Below are 17,068 nucleotides of genomic sequence, written 5' to 3' on the forward strand. Positions count from 1 at the left end.
TGTGCATGGGTGCGGCCATAACCGAACTTCAATTTTTGTTTCCTCTTATATCGCTTACTTCATCATTGTTGAGTTTAGCTCAGTTTCCATTCCGCTTGTCTTCTTCGTTTTGTTCCCCTTATGCTAGCCATCGTGGCATCGCCCTCCGAACACCTGCGACGCTGCCGAACGGCACGCGCCAAGAGCGCGCGCTCTGCTCTTTGCTTGTTTGCTTCTCTTTTCCTTTATTGAAAATTAAAACAGTTTGCGATGTAACTCCGACTCGGCTGGTCGCTGCCTAGACCGTCTCCCCAATCATGACCACAGCAGGGCAGGTCATTGCCATTTTAGATTCGACTGTGTCCCTCGCCCCAGCGTAGGTCTTAGTGGAGGCTCGTCAACGCCCGCTTCACTGGCCGAGCATCTGGTAAGACAAGAGAAGGTCAGCAATGGCGGCTGTTTTCTGGCGAATGTGCCAAGTATTTATTTATTGACTATATGATTCGGCCGTCTCGCCTGCTTCGATTAAGACGACAACCACGCTTTATCCTACCGCAACGTGGAGCGCAGTCAAATTCAAGTGCCTGAAGTCAGACCAAGCCTGGCAGATCGCCACGAGAAGCGACCACCGAAATAGAAAAGGTGGAGCGACAGACAACGGATGAGAGGAGAGCCACGTGACTGGCGCCCCGCTGCGGCGAGACGCCAAACACAATTCTCCCGAGCGAACAAGTGTGTTTAGGGTTCTCGCCGCTGCAAAAGCTGTGCGCCGACGTCCAGGTTCCCCGAGAATTGGCTCTTTGATACTCTGTCCTACCAGATCCTTGAGCTCCAAATCTGCTACCGGGCACTCTATGGCTCCGTCGTCGAACTGCCAGGCTTTGTGAGTATACAGGAAGCTATGGGCAGACCCACTTGAGGTGCTGTCTTGCGTGCTTGCTTGTGCGGTTAACTTCAAAATCAAAAACCTAAGAGATAACGCGCCAAGCCTTTTTTTGCTGGTTCCATGTCAGTTGCACCTCGCCATACATAGCTTGCATGAATACTTTGCTTGCATGTGACGTCATTCGCTGCCGTGCCAGTATTTTATGCGCCGCGAGCGTTTGGTTTGTCATGTTAAGGTCTGTTCACACGATGCATCTTTTAGGCGCGCAACAGTTTCGCGACACTCAAGTTTCGCAAAATGTGCTCGTTCACACATACCGCTTCACGTGCAACAACGATGACGTTTAGACTCGCGAAAATAGTTTGGGTGGTGACCATAAAGTGGCGCTTCAGTTGAAAGCCGACATCATCATCATCACCATTAGCCATTCAGCGTCGTGTTCTCCATCTCCCGCCACATTCTAAAAACCGCCAGCATTGCCTCCGGGGGGGCTAAGTTCGCCTCCGGCGGGAATCTCTCCGATGCCACGTCACGAGGGAGGGGAGGAGCTTCTTTTGACTCCGCCCCGGCGAGTTTCCCACTCCCCCTCTTACATTTCCGACACCCCCGGCGGCGGCGAGTTCCACAGCGTAGCTCCGAGTTTTCCCTACGCTCAGCAGTGAAGGGTTTTTATTTTATTTAAATCGGGGGATCGGTGACCGGCTGGGCTAGCGCACGCCAGCTCGGAGCACGTCGAGTGAAAGGTCCGTTGCAGAACCCAGGATGCTGGGTTCAATCCCCGCCCCTGCCTGTTTCGATGTTGATGAGCATCGTACCGGCGTGCAGTCCTGTAACACTACTGCGGGATGGACGTTAAAGACCCCAGGCTAGCGGTTGTACGGCACTGCATGGCTAAATTTCTCATCTACAGCTGGGAGAATCTTCCCCGTTGAGGCAGACCAAGTTTTAGGCAGTATCAACATACATACAGCGAAAAGACGGTGAGAGTGCAGGCGAGCTGGTGGTAGCTAATCATGTCGTATTACACCTGAGACTGCGGTGGAAGAAATCGGAAGAACTTTCAGTAGAAGGAACAGACACAGAGAACGTTCTCTGTGTCTGTTCCTTCTACTGAAAGTTCTTCCGATTTCTTCCACCGCAGTCTCAGGTGTAATACGACATGATTAGATACATACAGCCCTATTTTTCTTATTTAAATCGTAAATGACAAATAAGAATAGGCAGTGTCTATTCTGCCGGCAGCCGGCAGAATAATTTTTCCGAAATTCTACCGGCAGTCACCTCCGGCGCGTGTATCAGTGGGGAGCTCGTTAACATAGCCCCCCCCCCCCCTCCCCCTCCTTTAGCGGCGACAGTCTGGGGCTGCTCATTAGAAATATATTGACCTATTTGGCTCACCAGTGCCGGCCGGCCCAAGCCCCGCTGTCCTCCATTCACCCCCAAAAAGGAAGTGTTTCGTCAACAACATTCGTGTATTTTTTTTGTGTGTTCTTTTTTCAGTGTTAATTCTAGAAGAGAGATGTCGTAAATACCGCCTAATACCTCAACAAAAAACAAAATTCCGAAAAAAAAAAATTCTCGGGGGATTGAACTAAGATCCTGCTGTGTATGAGGCACACATCTTACCCACTAAGCTGATCCACATTTTTTTTTCTTTATTGCCGGACTTGGACAGTACACAGTAACTAAAGTCAAAGACAGTACGCATACAAGAGGTAATGCTAAAATTGCCAGCCGGCTTGCGGCTAGCAGTGCGGGGTTAAAATTTGCTCATGTTCACCAGCTTTTCAATGCAAGGCAGCCACTCAGGCGCACATTTCTGAGCCTTATGAACTTCAATAAATGAAATAATACTTTCACGGAAATACTCCTTCGCTTCACGCATATCACGGTCTGCATGGCGGACAGCCATCCGAGACCTCCAGATACCGTGCAGGGCCAGCAACATAACAAGATCGAATGGGGCGCCACCCTCGTTTTCTACCGGCAGGTACCTAATCCCGTGAGAGTCAAGTGGAAAGTCTTTCTTCAAGGTGCGCTGTAGGACATCCCAAAGAAAGACGCCATCCCAACACTCCAAGAAGACGTGTTCAATAGTTTCTGGTTTTTTACATAGGAAACAATGAACACCCACGGGACAAACAAGCCCCTCTCTTCCATCCACGTTTTAACCGGTAATGTACCGGCATGCAATTTAAAGAAAAAAGACTTGACCCCGGGTGGAACTAACATCTTTTTCACACGTTTCAAGACGTCCTGTCCTGGGCCTGTAGAGTACATGGTCCTGTACAATGGAACAGGAAAAACAGCATCGCAAACATCCTTATACAACCGCTTACGGGTTACTCGCTCAAATATTCCAAAGAGAAACGGGCCGCCAAAAAGCGGCATGATGTGACTACTTCTTTGAGGTACCCATGAATACCGCCGGGCACACTGGACGAGGAAACAACAAACTCAGGCAAACATCGACCTAATCTTACTTGACAAACCGTACGCAAAAACGGATCACTAACATCACGAAAATAACAGTAACGGTTTACTAATTGGCGCAAAAACAGGTGCGATAAGCCTAGTCCTCCCTCGCGAACTCTTCGGAAAAGGTTCATTCTGCTTGTTCGCTCCCAAGACGAGCCCCAGATGAACACCGCAAAAACACGATGCAGTTTCTGTACGTTGAACACGCGAACAGTGTAACACCTGCAAAACGTACCACAGTTTACTCGCAAGAAATAAATTGCAAACTGTGGCACGCGCAAACGTCGAAAACCCATTACCCCTCCATTTTTCGGCTTTCTCGCGAAGGACTACTGATTGACTGCGCCAATATTCCTCACTCACACGATAATACTCAAGGGGCACCCCTAAGTACTTTACAGGAGTGGTGACCCATTTAACATTGGCAAACGCACTTGGGGTAACACTCCACTCTCCATGCCAGAAGCCCAGACATTTATGCCAGTTGACCGCACTACCACTTACACAACAAAAATGTTTGACTATATTGACAACACTGATGATACTCTCGTGATTCGTACAGAAAATAGCGATGTCGTCCGCATACGCAAGGACACGAACTTCAGATTAAAATAATTTAAACCCACTGACAATGTCATGCCTTATAATACTTAAACAGAGCGATTCCAAATAAAGGCAAAAAAGAAGAGGTGGCAAGGGACACCCTTGACGAACAGAGCGCTGCACTTGAATGCGCTTGCCTACGGAATGATTTATTACAAGGCGCGTTGTACAGCCGCTATAAGCCATGCGTACTCCTTCGCGGATCACTGACCCAATATTAACATGATCAAGAACAGCCAATAACACGTCGTGCGGTACCCGATCAAACGCTTTCTCTAGATCTATTTGTAGCACTGCCACGCCACTCTGCATGGCGTCGCAACACTCCAACACACTCCGTGCTTTATGAATATTCGTGAAGATAGTCCTACCTTTAATACCGCATGTTTGGTGGGGGCCAACTATTTCCGTAATTACAGTCTGTAACCGCCTGGCCAGTATCTTCATAAGTATTTTATAATCCACATTAGTTAAACTGATAGGTATATACGAAGTTACCTGTCGCAGTTTGACAGTGTCTTCAGTTTTCGGGATTAAAATGGTGTGGGACGACAAGAAGGATGGAGGTAGGACACCTAGTTCGAAAGCCTCATTGAAGACCTTGACCAGAACTATTGAAAGCTCATGCTTCAGCGCCTTATAAAATGCAGCGCTGAGCCCGTCTGGCCCAGGGGACTTTCCCGGGTTCAGGGCTTCAATAGCAAACAAAACGTCCTCGGCCGTGATGGTCGCTTCCAAAACCTCTTTTGTTGCGTTGTCTAACCGCGGCATTAAAGGCAAAAAGTCACGCTTAAAGCTCTCCACATCGACTGGACTCGCCGCGAATAGGGTACAGTAATAATCAAAAAAGGCGCGCTCGATTTCCACCCTGTCGCTCGTGACTGCGCCGTCACATTCGACCTCAGTTATCTCATTACGACGAGCGTATCTTTTTTCCATGCTCAGTGCTCGTTTAGTCGGCGCCTCCCCCGTTATGAACCGTTCCGCTCTCGCCCTGACAAGTGCGCCACGATAACGCTCTTTATCTAAAATCTCCAGTTTTTCCTTCACAGAACAAATGTCTTCTTTACATGCTCCCGGCATTCTGCATTCCTCTTTGACCAACATTTCCAAGTTCAAACGCAACACTTTTTTCAATTTTTTTCCTTCATTTTTAATTATACTAGCTCGTTCTAATGCCTTCATCTTTATCTCCTCCTTAAAATGTTCGCAGCTTAGCCTATACCCACATGCCTTTACATCCCTTAATTTTTCTATTGCGGCCTCGACATCAGCTCTAAAAATGTCGTCATCCAGCAGCTTACAATTTAGTTTCCATAAGTCCCAACTAAATATTTTTCTATTTCCCGATTTTTTTCCAACGCAGAACTTGACCAGACAGTGGTCGCTGAAGGAAATAGGACACACCGTGTAGTCGAAACAAAATGGTACCACCTCCAGCGATACATACGCTCTGTCTAGACGGGAATGACTGGTCCCTTGAAAATGGGTAAACTGAACGCCCCTCCCACTATTGACACATTCTCCCACGTCTTCGAGGCCGTAGTCGTTAACTATGTCGCTTAAAAGCACGGTGCTCGAGTCTTGGTACGGAGTAGAGCTTGTTTTATCGTGTGCAGAGCACACACAGTTAAAGTCCCCCAGAAAACAAACCACCCGTTCAGTATCACAGTAGTGCCGAACACTTTCGAAAAATATGCGCCTTTCCTGAACCCTAGTTGGCGCGTATACACAGATGATCCGCCACTCTCGATCCTCGAAAGAAAACTCGCAAACGACCAGTCTCCCCAACTCACATGTGGCCACTGAATGGATAACAGCCCCTAAACATTTGCGAACAAAAAAAAGTGAAAGCCGTTTACAACTTGCTGTAACGCCGAATTGGAGCGCAGCTCTTGAGGAGGAGGAGTGGAGGGTATGTTCCTCCTCCTCCCTCGTGATCATGCCTGCTAGTCCTCCTCCCCTCCTGCTCCCCCTCCCTCTCCTTTACCACCTCCTCGTCCTTCAAGCTCCTCCCCTCCCCTCGCCTCCGCCTCCTCGTCTCTCCTCCCCCCGTCCTCCACCTTCGTACTGCTTTCCTCCTTGCCGCTCAAGCCGGAAAGGGTCGCGTAAGAGCTGTGCTCTGAAATATAGAGTCAGGACAAATAATTTGGAGGGTTGAAATTTTATTGATTGGGGAAAAACCGTGGTGTATATTGGAAACTGCGTTGCATATCCGGGCAAGGTTTACGCTAATAACGTACAAAGCCAACGTACGCAATTGTTATACCAATGTACCTTAAAGTTTGCTCCGCGAGTCTCCAATTTACGTCCTGGATGAAAACCCCATTATTAATTTAACTAAACCGGCATGATCAGCCGCCGTGGCATGATGTTCAGCAGCCTCTCCAGTGTAGCAGCCAACCAGGACATGAAAAAAAAAAAAGCATGTAGTTAAGCAGTGGGCAAATCTTCCCAGGGTTTATGCTTGACATCCACGCTTAGACAGTTAGAAGTTAAAATGCTGCCTACCTTTTTTTGTCTCCTGTGCGTAAGCAGCAAAAGTTTTCACTTCTAAGCTTACAAGGGTTTCAAGGTGACGTGATCACCAGACTAAAAGTGTGATGGACACTGGAAGATGGGCACTCGGCCGAGTATAATATAAAAAAGAAAACACTTATAATAAGTGGAACAAGCGTAAAAAAAGACACTTTAGAGAAGCTTCAGGCAGGCACACCATCTTAAACTTGATAAGGGACTTACCCCAAACATGGTGTTGTGATTTGTTTAGATCTGACGCAAGATGAACTTCAATACTTGATGATGAAACAGGGTCATGAAAGTCGTCACATGCTTGGAACACACCTATAATAAATGTAGGGAAGCCGGTATGAACTGTGTTAATGACGTTTACAATGTTTTCGTCAAACGTCTTAACAATGCTGTCGGCCATGTTAAATTCGAATGAAAAATATTCAAGCTCTAGATACTTAGAGTGTGTAGTTCCAGTAGCAAAGGAAGGAAGAGGCCCCGAGCTATGACATTCCCTAAGTTCCAAATGTGCTCCAAGCAAGGGGGGGGGGGGGGGGGGGGCGGGGCGGGGGCGAGAGGGAACGGAGGGGAGGGTATGCCCCTCCTCCTCATCCGTACTCTCTCGTCGTCCCCTTCTCCTCCTGTGCTCCTCCTCCTCTTTTGAGGTATTTCAATTTTGCGATATACCGCACTGAACTATGTAATATATTGTGGTATTTTTGCTCACCGCTTGTACGGAGAAAGGGAATATACTTGTCAGATCTGGAAGCTCCAATGTGATTTACGATTGATGAGACCACTTGCTTGCACAACACGTATCTGGCATCTCCTCTCCTCCTCCTCCTCAACCTGACCGTCCTCCTCCTCCTCCTCTTCGTCTTGTACGACTTGCACGCTCCAACTGATAACGAAGCTGGTAGATGCTCCTCCGAGTGGCCCGCCTAACACCTCTCAAGGTACGCAAGACCGTCGGAGGGAACAATTTCCCAGCTTTCGTTCTTCTCCTCCTCCTTTCTTCCTAGCGTGCAGTCCATATCGTCGCCAAAGTTCGGCGTCCAAAATCCCCACAATATATACAAATATAGAGCAAGCTCCTCCTATACTGGTGCTTTAAATAGCACTCTTATCCCAGTCCTTGATTGTTATGAAGGAAGCCTTGTGATCTGAGAAGTGGCAGGATATGTGTTCCAGGTGATGGACCAAAGGCTGATTTTGAAAGACGAGGTCTATGCACGTGTTTCGAGAGGTCGTCACAGCGGTGTGAGCTGTTACGAGGGAGAGAAATGGGAGGTTTTCCTGCATAAGTGGTATGAAGTTCTTATCCTTCTTTAAGTCTGCATTAAAGTCCCCCACTACTAACATGGGTGTGGACCCACGTGTGCTTAACGCAAGTCGCAGAAAATGCACGATATCTTTGGTGAGTGCTGTAGGCGAGATATACAGAGCCACCACTACCAAGCCGTTGTCGAACTTGGCGCCACAAAGTTCTCCAACTTCGTCTGACGTTCCAAATATCTCGATGGGTACGGCAGACAGACCCTTACGCACGTAGGTGGCCACCCCTGCCGCTCTGTTGTGCTCTCTACTGACGCCGCAGCAGTACTGGTAGTCCATGATTTCTACCGCCTGTTTTGGATCCATCCACGTTTCCGAGAGGCAAAGTACAGATGCATGGCGTAGGACGGGGTCGTGGTGCACGTCCTTGGAATGCGCCGGCAGAGAGCGAACATTAAGTGCGGCGACCGAGAACAAGTGCGGTTGCTTAATCATTGCGTAGCACTTAGCAGTGACAGTTTGGAGTTTGTGTGACTGCAGCCGACGAAACTCATCAAGTAGTACCCTGTCGGGATTGGGCTTGCCGTGGTAGAACGTAAAGTCATTGTCCACATTGGTGAGGTAGAGCCCGTTGATGTCTGTAGCACGACTCAGTGCCACGTATACCAATTTCTGTGGATGACTTTTGGCATACGAGTACACCACGTTTTCATACGTGCCTCCCTGTGATTTGTGAATGGTGATAGCACTTGCTTGCACAACGGGTAGCTGGCATCTCCTCAGGGATATCCTTGACTTCTTATCAATGACGCAAGTGACTGTGCGTCTTTCGATAGGTGTCCAATTTTCCTGAATATTTCTGTCGAGTGCCCGTAACTGCCGGGATTTTGCGGCCGCCACGGTTCCAATCGCAATTTTGGAACCAAGCTCACCGAAATGCAGCCAGATGCGTTCCGGCTCTCGGAGCGTATCGTATTGTATGTACTGCAGTATTCCAACAGAGCCATTGACCAGACCATCGGAAACATCGACATTGAGTGTGAGCATATATGGTTTTCCAATGCATAGCATTATATTAGCTGGCAGGTTTCCGAGTTCGGCCTTGGGCAGCGTTTCGGCCTTGCGCATTGCCTCTGTCTTCTCCTGCATAGACCTGAATCCAACGATTGTGTCCCGTGCCGGACATGCCACACAATTATCTTCGGTTGCAATGGCCGTGTTCGTATTGTAGTAGTCCGATTCCTTGTTGGAGTAGTACAAGCGGATGCCACCGGGACAACACGTTTCTGCTTGTTGTTGCGTGACGAACCGACTCTGGATCAATGCGATTTCTTCGGAATCCAATTCTGCACCGTCTCCAATTTTGGTAAGTATGGTGGAAAACCTGAGATCGCTTTGCCTTACGACCTTCGTGAGGACAAAGTATGACAAATGGTGCCATGCGATTTCCGTGTTAAACACACTGTTCGTCTTGACGCGCTTGAAAACCTCGGCGGCACGAACGGGGGGAAGCTGGCGCAGGTCTCCGCAGAGGATGATGTCTAACCCGCCGAAAGGCTCTAGATATTTGCAAGTGATGATGCGGAGTCGCGAGTCCACTTTCTGAAGGATGTCGGCGGACATCATGCTAACCTCATCGATAATCACGCACCTGACGTTCCTGAACGCATAGCGGAACGTGTTCAACTCGTTGTCCCGGAGTCCGCCATCCCTATTGATGGTAAGTCTGAACGCTGCATGTACAGTTATTCCACCAAGCGCGACCGCCGCTTTTCCAGTTGTAGCACAGGCAACATAGGCGTTTACATTATCTGAACCAGCAGGGTTGCAATATCTGTTGTAGACGTCCATGATGAGACGCAGTACAAATGTCTTCCCACATCCAGCCACTCCCGTGAAGAAGATTTGTAGTGGCGGAGAGTCCGGTATAGTGAGTCTATGCACGACTTCTCGGACGATCTCGTACTGCTCCTCATTCGTCTTGCGCATTGTGTCCAGGTACTGATCTCTGCTCATGACGTCTTGGCGCGTGCACACGGCGGGGCACTGCTTAAACGGGGCATTGGATTGGACCATACCGATGTCTAGGAGATCGGAGTCGTCGTTTTCCATGGCCATCGGGTGCAGTCTCACATCTGGGAGCTCAGAAGTGGCACAATGTTCCCCGTCATTTGACTGGAGCATGGAATTACAAACGGCACGAATTTGCTCAATGTCTACGTCACTGTGGTACCGTGCCTTGTTCTCTAGAATGACGTCGACGTTTTGCTCATACAGACGCTCGAAACAGTTTTGGTCTAAGATGTCAACTTCTTTGCGGAATGGATAGAAAAGCAGGACATGTTCTCGCTTGAAGTTGACTGAATCGTCTACGGAGTAACCGCGGTAGCGAAGTATCCGTCGCTGATTCCTCTTTTTGTAGGTATATATGTTGTACTCGGTAGCGAACTCTGCTAGAGTAACAGGTTCCAATTCGGGAATGCGGTCTTCGTAGCGCTCGATCATCGTCCGTTTCCATACATCAGTGCTTGATTCTACTAAGCCTTCCTGCGCCATCTGAGCGTTAGACTTCCGAATGCGCGTCCTTTCCTCGGGCCATGCAGAGTTCACGAAGACAACTTTGCGACTCGCCTCCGACATATCCTGGTTGAGCAAACACCATGCGGCCTCCTGTGCGGACAGTTCAATGGCATTCAACATTTTCACACCTAGATGTCTCAGTGCCTGAGAATAGGCCATATCCCCCTTCTCCTTGACAATTTCTTGCACTGCTCGATTGAGGTTCGACATACCTCGGTTGGCCTTGTTTACATATTCCACCACGTAGGCAGCACACGCGTACGTGTCGATGACGATCTGAAGATCCATGTTAGAATCGAGAATTGATGCAACCCATGGGTTAAAGTAATTCACCCACTTTTGCTGCACAGTACGGGGTAGCATGATGGTGGCACGACGAGTGCCTGCTCGGAGAACAGAAATGTACTCCGCCTTGTCCGCGACACCGTGATGTTCCCAAAACTGCTCCATGGAGTCATAATTTGTCGTTTCCAGGGCCTGATGCATGGCCTCGTACTTGTTTAGGAGGCTCTCGATTTTCTTCTTCTGCGCTTCATTGTCCACAGTGGGGAAAGGCACTACGACCATACATTCATCGATGGGCATAAAAGGCGCGTTAAAGCGGCATCTGGTGGTGTTGTGCTTGTAGCAGGTATGCGTGTGTTGGTGCACCTGAGTCCGCTCCCGCTTCAAGCATCCGTTGTCGATGGAAAGCAGAACGTTGGCTATTTCAAGAGTCTGGGGCATGAGCATCGAGAGCTCCTCGTTGGGCGCGTTATGAAGCCAAAGGAGAATGTGCGCGTGTGCCGACCCGCGGTGCTGAAATTCGATCCGCTTAAAGTAGTCGACGTACGGCCTAAAAGGCGATACACGGGTGTTGCGGAGAATGTTGAGAATGACACGCACCAATCGGTCGAAATATATGGCACAGACCACGGGATCGTCATTTACTAGCTGTGCTCGATAAATGCTGTTCATTTGCTCCAGTGGTACTTCGATCTCGCCGGGCTTCAACCGAAGGCGTTGAAGCAACTGCAAAAGGTCGGGCCAGTGCATTTCCGAGGCAGAAAGAGTGAGGAACGCGGTCGGCTTACCCAACTGCCGTATCATAGCAAAGAGGTCTTTCTTGCGTTTTGTCCAGTACTGCACGGTGTTGGGAATACCATGCATGAAAGCCATGTCGTGCTCGACCGCTTGCTGCACAAAATCCTTGTCGAGCAACTGTTGCTTCGTTAGTGTTTCCAGTGCCTTTATGTTACGGAAGGCCACACACATGTCACCGGCTACTCGGTGCCTAAACACTTTCATGGCCATGTACAGTACGTGCTGCGGGGTGGCCCCTCGACGGTCTGATCTGCGGATCTCACTCATGGCGTGTGTGAAGACTGTCGGTTTTGCGCTGGCATCTACTCGGCGCGGCTCACCGAGATAGATCTGTGGGAACGAAAGCTCCTCTGAGTGTTCGTCATAAAGTATGCTCACGGGCCTTTTTCCCTCACCTGGCGCAATCGCTAGAAACTTGTCTTCGTCCCATACGAGAGTGTGCTGAGCCAGAGTCATGGCTGTAGCCACTTGGATTGGATCGTTGAGGTCGAGCATTGCGGGAGCAACTCGATCTCGTCGTGTTCGTCCACTTCTACGATATCCCCCAAACGGGCAAAATCGCACTTTATATTATAATGCTTGTACAGCGTGCTATCACACAGCAGCTTAAGCCACGGCAGCAGATCACATTTTTTTACTGCCCCTGCCAGGTAGGTCGTCTTCGCAAGCATGCGCCGCTTCAAATGTACATTGAGGGCTCGGTCTTGTTCGATGGCACGAGGCAACATTGTCACCATGTCGTCCACATCAACACAGACGTTCACTACTGGTCCCTTAATGCCGTGTTGACCTGCACCGTGCATCAGCCGTCGCAGTTGCATGAAAGGAATTCGTGGAGATATGAGTCTCTCACTCACCGCGTTCAATTGTGGGAGGTGGGCTGGCTTCGGGGGATATACATAACCGTTACTTGAGGAAAGATGAGGAATATGACCCTTGTGCACTGATTGTATGCAGGTCGAGCACAGTTTGAATTGGGTTAGGTCCGAGTTTGGAAATGATTGCTCTAGGGTCTCGTGACATCTGTCCGGTAGCGGTTGCAAGTCGTTTTGGAACCAGAGCCGATCACAGACTGAACATACGCTCCCAAACGGGTTGTCTCTAAACAGCCGTTGGAAAATTTTTGTTGCACCGTCAGGCTTAGCGATCCTTGCCTTTTGCTTGGCTTCCGCTGTGGCGGCGCTCACTCCTGGCTGCTCTCGGCGGCGGCGATGAGCCTCTACCTCGGCGTCGCGCACTTCCGGGTCCTCTCGATAGCGGCTTCTGGCTTCCGCTTCGGCGGCGCTCACTCCTGGCTGCTCTCGGCGGCGGCGATGAGCCTCAGCCTCGGCGTCGCGCACTTCCGGGTCCTCTCGACGGCGGCGCTTAGATTGAGCTTCAGCAGCGCTCACTTCTGGCTGCTCTCGGCGGCGGCGATGAGCCTCTGCCTCGGCGTCGCGCACTTCCGGGTCCTCTCGATAGCGGCTTCTGGCTTCCGCTTCGGCGGCGCTCACTCCTGGCTGCTCTCGGCGGCGGCGATGAGCCTCTGCCTCGGCTTCGCGCACTTCCGGGTCCTCTCGACGGCGGCGCTTAGATTCAGCTTCAGCAGCGCTTACTTCTGGGTGCTTTCGGCGACGGCGATGAGCTTCTGCTTCGGCGTCGCGCACTTCCGGGTCCTCTCGATAGCGGCTTCTGGCTTCCGCTTCGGCGGCGCTCACTCCTGGCTGCTCTCGACGGCGGCGATGAGCTTCTGCTTCGGCGTCGCGCACTTCCGGGTCCTCTCGATAGCGGCTTCTGGCTTCCGCTTCGGCGGCGCTCACTCCTGGCTGCTCTCGACGGCGGCGATGAGCTTCTGCTTCGGCGTCGCGCACTTCAGGGTCCTCTCGACGGCGGCGCTTAGATTGAGCTTCAGCAGCGCTCACTTCTGGCTGCTCTCGGCGGCGGCGATGAGCCTCTGCCTCGGCGTCGCGCACCTCCGGGTGGTCTCGACGGTGGCGCTTAGATTGAGCTTCAGCAGCGCTTACTTCTGGCTGCTCTCGACGGCGGCGATGAGCTTCTGCTTCGGCGTCGCGCACTTCAGGGTCCTCTCGACGGCGGCGCTTAGATTGAGCTTCAGCAGCGCTCACTTCTGGCTGCTCTCGGCGGCGGCGATGAGCCTCTGCTTCGGCGTCGCGCACTTCAGGGTCCTCTCGACGGCGGCGCTTAGATTGAGCTTCAGCAGCGCTCACTTCTGGCTGCTCTCGGCGGCGGCGATGAGCCTCTGCCTCGGCGTCGCGCACTTCCGGGTCTTGTCGACGGCGCCGTTTAGCTTCAGCTTCGGCGGCACGCACTGCAGGATCTTGGCGCCGGCGGCGCTGAGCCTCTGCTCGGGCAGTGCGTTTAGCAGCAGCTGCTTCATCTGACTCGCTCATTTTGTGAAAAAAAGAACTGCCTGATTACGTCTCGTCGTCGTCGTCTTTGTGATATCACTCATGCTGGATCACGGCGCCGGCGGTGCTGACCCTCTGCTCGTGCAGCACGTTTAGCAGCAGCTGCTAAAGCCCCTCCATCCTGACAAAAGTGGCTGCATTGATTGTTGTGAAAATGCTCGAGACACGTGCCGTGCACCAATTCTGGGAAGAACATGGCCAGTGTAACATGGCATCTGAAATCTAGTTTGAATGTGCACTGTGCCGCCATGATCTTTCCAAAGTCTGCACGTTGCACGTGCCTTGTGCATCGACGCACCGTGCGCTACTTTTAAGAAATGAACGCACTTTAGCAGCTTTTAGCTTCTCTTTGTTCTATTATTTTTCTGCTGCAGGGTTTTTCAACCGTGCAGCAGGAAAGCCGAAGCCGGCCGAGGGATAAGAGATAAGAGTCTTTTAAAATAATTTTTCGGAGAAATGAAAATTCGGATTTGTCCGCCCTGCTCATCCTCCCTGCTCCCCTGCGTTCTCCTCTTCCCCTCGCGGGGGCCACGTGATCTCGGGAGGGGGGGGGGAGGGGAGGGGGTAGTCACGTGACCCTCCCGAGGCCACGTGACCCCCCGCTGAAGTCAGGTGACCCCCTCCCCCCGAGGTCACGTGACCCCCCCGCGAACCATACTAGACAATGAGGGGAGGAGGAGGAGGGGGAGGAGGAGGAGGGCAGAGGTCCGGGGGGTCACGTGACCTCGAGGGGACGGGATCACATGACCTTGGGCGGGCCGTCACGTGACTTCGGCGGGGGGAGGGGAGTCACCCCCTGGGGTCACGTGACCTTAGGGGGGGGAGGGGGGAGGAGGAGGAGCGGAGGGGGAGGAGGAGGAGGGGCGACGCCGACGCCAACGCCGACGCCGCACAGGCTGGAAACGGGTCATGTGACCCCCTCCCGCCGAGGTCACGTGACCCACCCGGACCATACTACACAATGAGGGGAGGAGGAGAAGGAGGGGGAGGAAGAGGAGGAGGAGGGGAGGAGGAGGGGGAGGAGGAGCAGAGGGAGGGGCGCGGTTACGCCGACGCCGACGCCGACGGCGACGGCGACGCCGACGGCGACGCCAACGGCGACGCCGCTCAGGCTGGAAACGGGCCCCTAAGAGCTGCGCTCTAAAAGAACACATCCCACCGACTTCCCAACCGCGTGACTAACACAGGCGTCATAACGCGCCGTAAAAGGTCTCACCATGCGCTCCGTCTGGTCTTCGCCCTGAACTTTCGTTTCCTGGATCGCGACAACATCCAAGTCCTGCTCTGTCACGAGGCGATACAGCTGGTTCTGCCGCCTCCCAGCAGCCAGCCCTCGTACATTTAGGGTCGCCATTCGCATGCAGTAACCTATCTAGAGACACGATGGTAGAATGGTTCAGACGGAGCACTCGGTGCTTACCCCCTCAGTTTTACGAGGCGCAGTGTTCCATGCCCGCAGGCGTTCCGGCCGCCGTATTGTCACCGCGTGGAAGCGACGACGACCGCCCTTGACTGGCGACTCGCATCTTCTTTCCCCTTCCGCCGACAACTTTCCACTCCTTTTCAAGCTGACTAAGCCGACGCTCCTGCGATGCCTCAAGGCTGGCATCACAGCGACGCTTTGACGCTGCCCACTCGACTTCCATCTCCGAGTTGCTGTTGACATCGTCGCACACAGGAACATCCACTCCAGAGGCATTGACCTCTTTGATGCCCGACTCCGGCGTGGCCGACTGTTGCGCCTCCGGCTGCTCCGGCCTCGAAGCCACCGCCACCGGCTGCAGGTCAGCACCGCTCGTCACAGCGGTGGTGGTGGCGGCCCCTTCCTGCGCCTCCCTCGGCTCGGATTGAGCCGTTGCAGGCGCCGCTGCGCCCTCCGCCTCGTCCTCGTCCATAACGAGCTCGCTGTGGTCTCCGTCCGTGCCCCGCCCAACAGCACCCGCGTACGAACGTGTGCAGTCGGCCGACACATGTCCAAATGCGCGGCACTCGGAGCACTTAGGTACCCGGCAGTCTCGCCGAATATGCCCCTTGGTGCGGCATCGTAGACACATCGGAGCCCGGCCGGGAACCACCACCAGAACCGCGCCACTGCCAAGGCGCAGCTGGTGTGGAAGACGGTCCAGCGAGACGCCCTCGTGCAGCACCAGCCGGACGAGCCGCGTCGTAGACTCCACGCCTTCGAAGTCGGCGACCCTCCACTTCTCTCGCGTCACCTCTTTCACTTCGCCGTACTCCCCGAAGGCTCGTCGTATCGTGTCGTTGGTCACGTCGAACGCCACCCAATGCAACTTAACCCGCACTTCTTGCCTTGTCGGATTCACGACGAGGCACGCCTTCTCCTTGACAAGGAACTGCCCGACGTCGAGCAGCTTCTTCTTCGCTTCGTCCGACCGCATATCGAGGAGCCAGACATGCGACATCTGGTATGCCCCGATTCCGGTCACCTCCCCGATCACGCCGATGTCTTTCAGCGGCTTCCGAAAATCTTCAAGCCTGTAGGGTCTTCCGGAGATGTCGCAGTGCAGAATAACTGCACGCTTCATCGCCTCGCCGGCTGGCAATGGAGGAAGGACGATACGATAGTCGTTTGAACCAGAAGATGCCGAGTCACCGCGACCCTCGACGGCCGCTATCGCTGCTCGCACGGAGCCCATTCTGCGTCCGCTCCTATCGGCAGCCAGAAACAGAATGACTGAGCTAATCCACAGCTTAGAATAGTCGTGTTTACAATCCGTTTTATACGAGACCCAATAGGCGACTACTGCCGGCACTTTTTCCCCCCGGTTATTCTGCCGGCTGCCGGCAGAATAGACACTTCCATAAGAATAGGTAACAGCAGGGATGCTAATTATACAAACATTGCTTGGATGTGGGCTAGTTGACTAGACATTGTGATGGTTTGCTGCGCCACGTAGATGCAAGAAAAACGCTCTTGATAAAGATATGAACTAAAGCAGAGTATAGACGAAAAACAACATCAGGGGTGGAACTCATGAAATGTATTTGGGAGCAGCCACGGGAGCAGTTCTAACCGCTGTTTTGGAGCAGGTTGGGAGCAGCTAAAACTACATTCTGGAGCAGGCTAGGAGCAGCTCAGATCAGTTTTCATTGCACTTCTGCTTGTGTCTTAGACGAGCTCGGGAGCAACTTCAATAGTGCTTAGCTGCACAGATGAACATGAGTGGTTAGGAACCTAGGTAGATGGGATAACAGTGTAGCAGATGCGAAAACTTGAAACTTCGTGAGCCTTAATGAGAACCAA

At 52.2% G+C, this 17,068-nt stretch overlaps 2 protein-coding genes across 2 annotated transcripts; both read right to left on the reverse strand.

The window, feature by feature from the left end:
* Positions 1–7,567: 7,567 nt before the first annotated feature.
* On the reverse strand, positions 7,568–11,851 carry LOC121834654. The gene is made up of 3 exons (XM_042288369.1): positions 8,495–11,851; positions 7,996–8,404; positions 7,568–7,722 (listed from the first exon to the last, which is right to left on the reverse strand). The coding sequence occupies exons 1-3, from the start codon at positions 11,849–11,851 to the stop codon at positions 7,568–7,570; spliced, it is 3,921 nt and encodes a 1,306-aa protein (XP_042144303.1).
* Positions 11,852–11,895: 44 nt separating this feature from the next.
* On the reverse strand, positions 11,896–13,755 carry LOC120842920 (the record flags this gene model as incomplete). Its single annotated transcript, XM_042288370.1, has 4 exons — positions 11,896–12,588; positions 12,868–13,050; positions 13,501–13,608; positions 13,654–13,755. Coding segments are annotated over 4 exons (1,086 nt in total), but the record flags the coding sequence as incomplete, so codon positions are not given.
* Between the last annotated feature and the right edge of the window lie 3,313 nt (positions 13,756–17,068).

This window comes from Ixodes scapularis, unplaced genomic scaffold (assembly GCF_016920785.2).
Source record: "Ixodes scapularis isolate PalLabHiFi unplaced genomic scaffold, ASM1692078v2 ptg002371l_1__unscaffolded, whole genome shotgun sequence".
NCBI classification, from domain to species: Eukaryota; Metazoa; Arthropoda; class Arachnida; order Ixodida; family Ixodidae; genus Ixodes; species Ixodes scapularis.

Coding starts and splice junctions, on each gene's coding strand:
- LOC121834654 (XM_042288369.1), bottom strand. CDS start 11,851: ATGACTCTGGCTCAGCACACTCTCGTATGGGACGAAGACAAGTTTCTA. Junction 8,405..8,494: donor TGAGGAGATGCCAGCTACCC/GTTGTGCAAGCA, acceptor AGTCATCCACAG/AAATTGGTATACGTGGCACT. Junction 7,723..7,995: donor GGCCACCTACGTGCGTAAGG/GTCTGTCTGCCG, acceptor CCCTCGTAACAG/CTCACACCGCTGTGACGACC.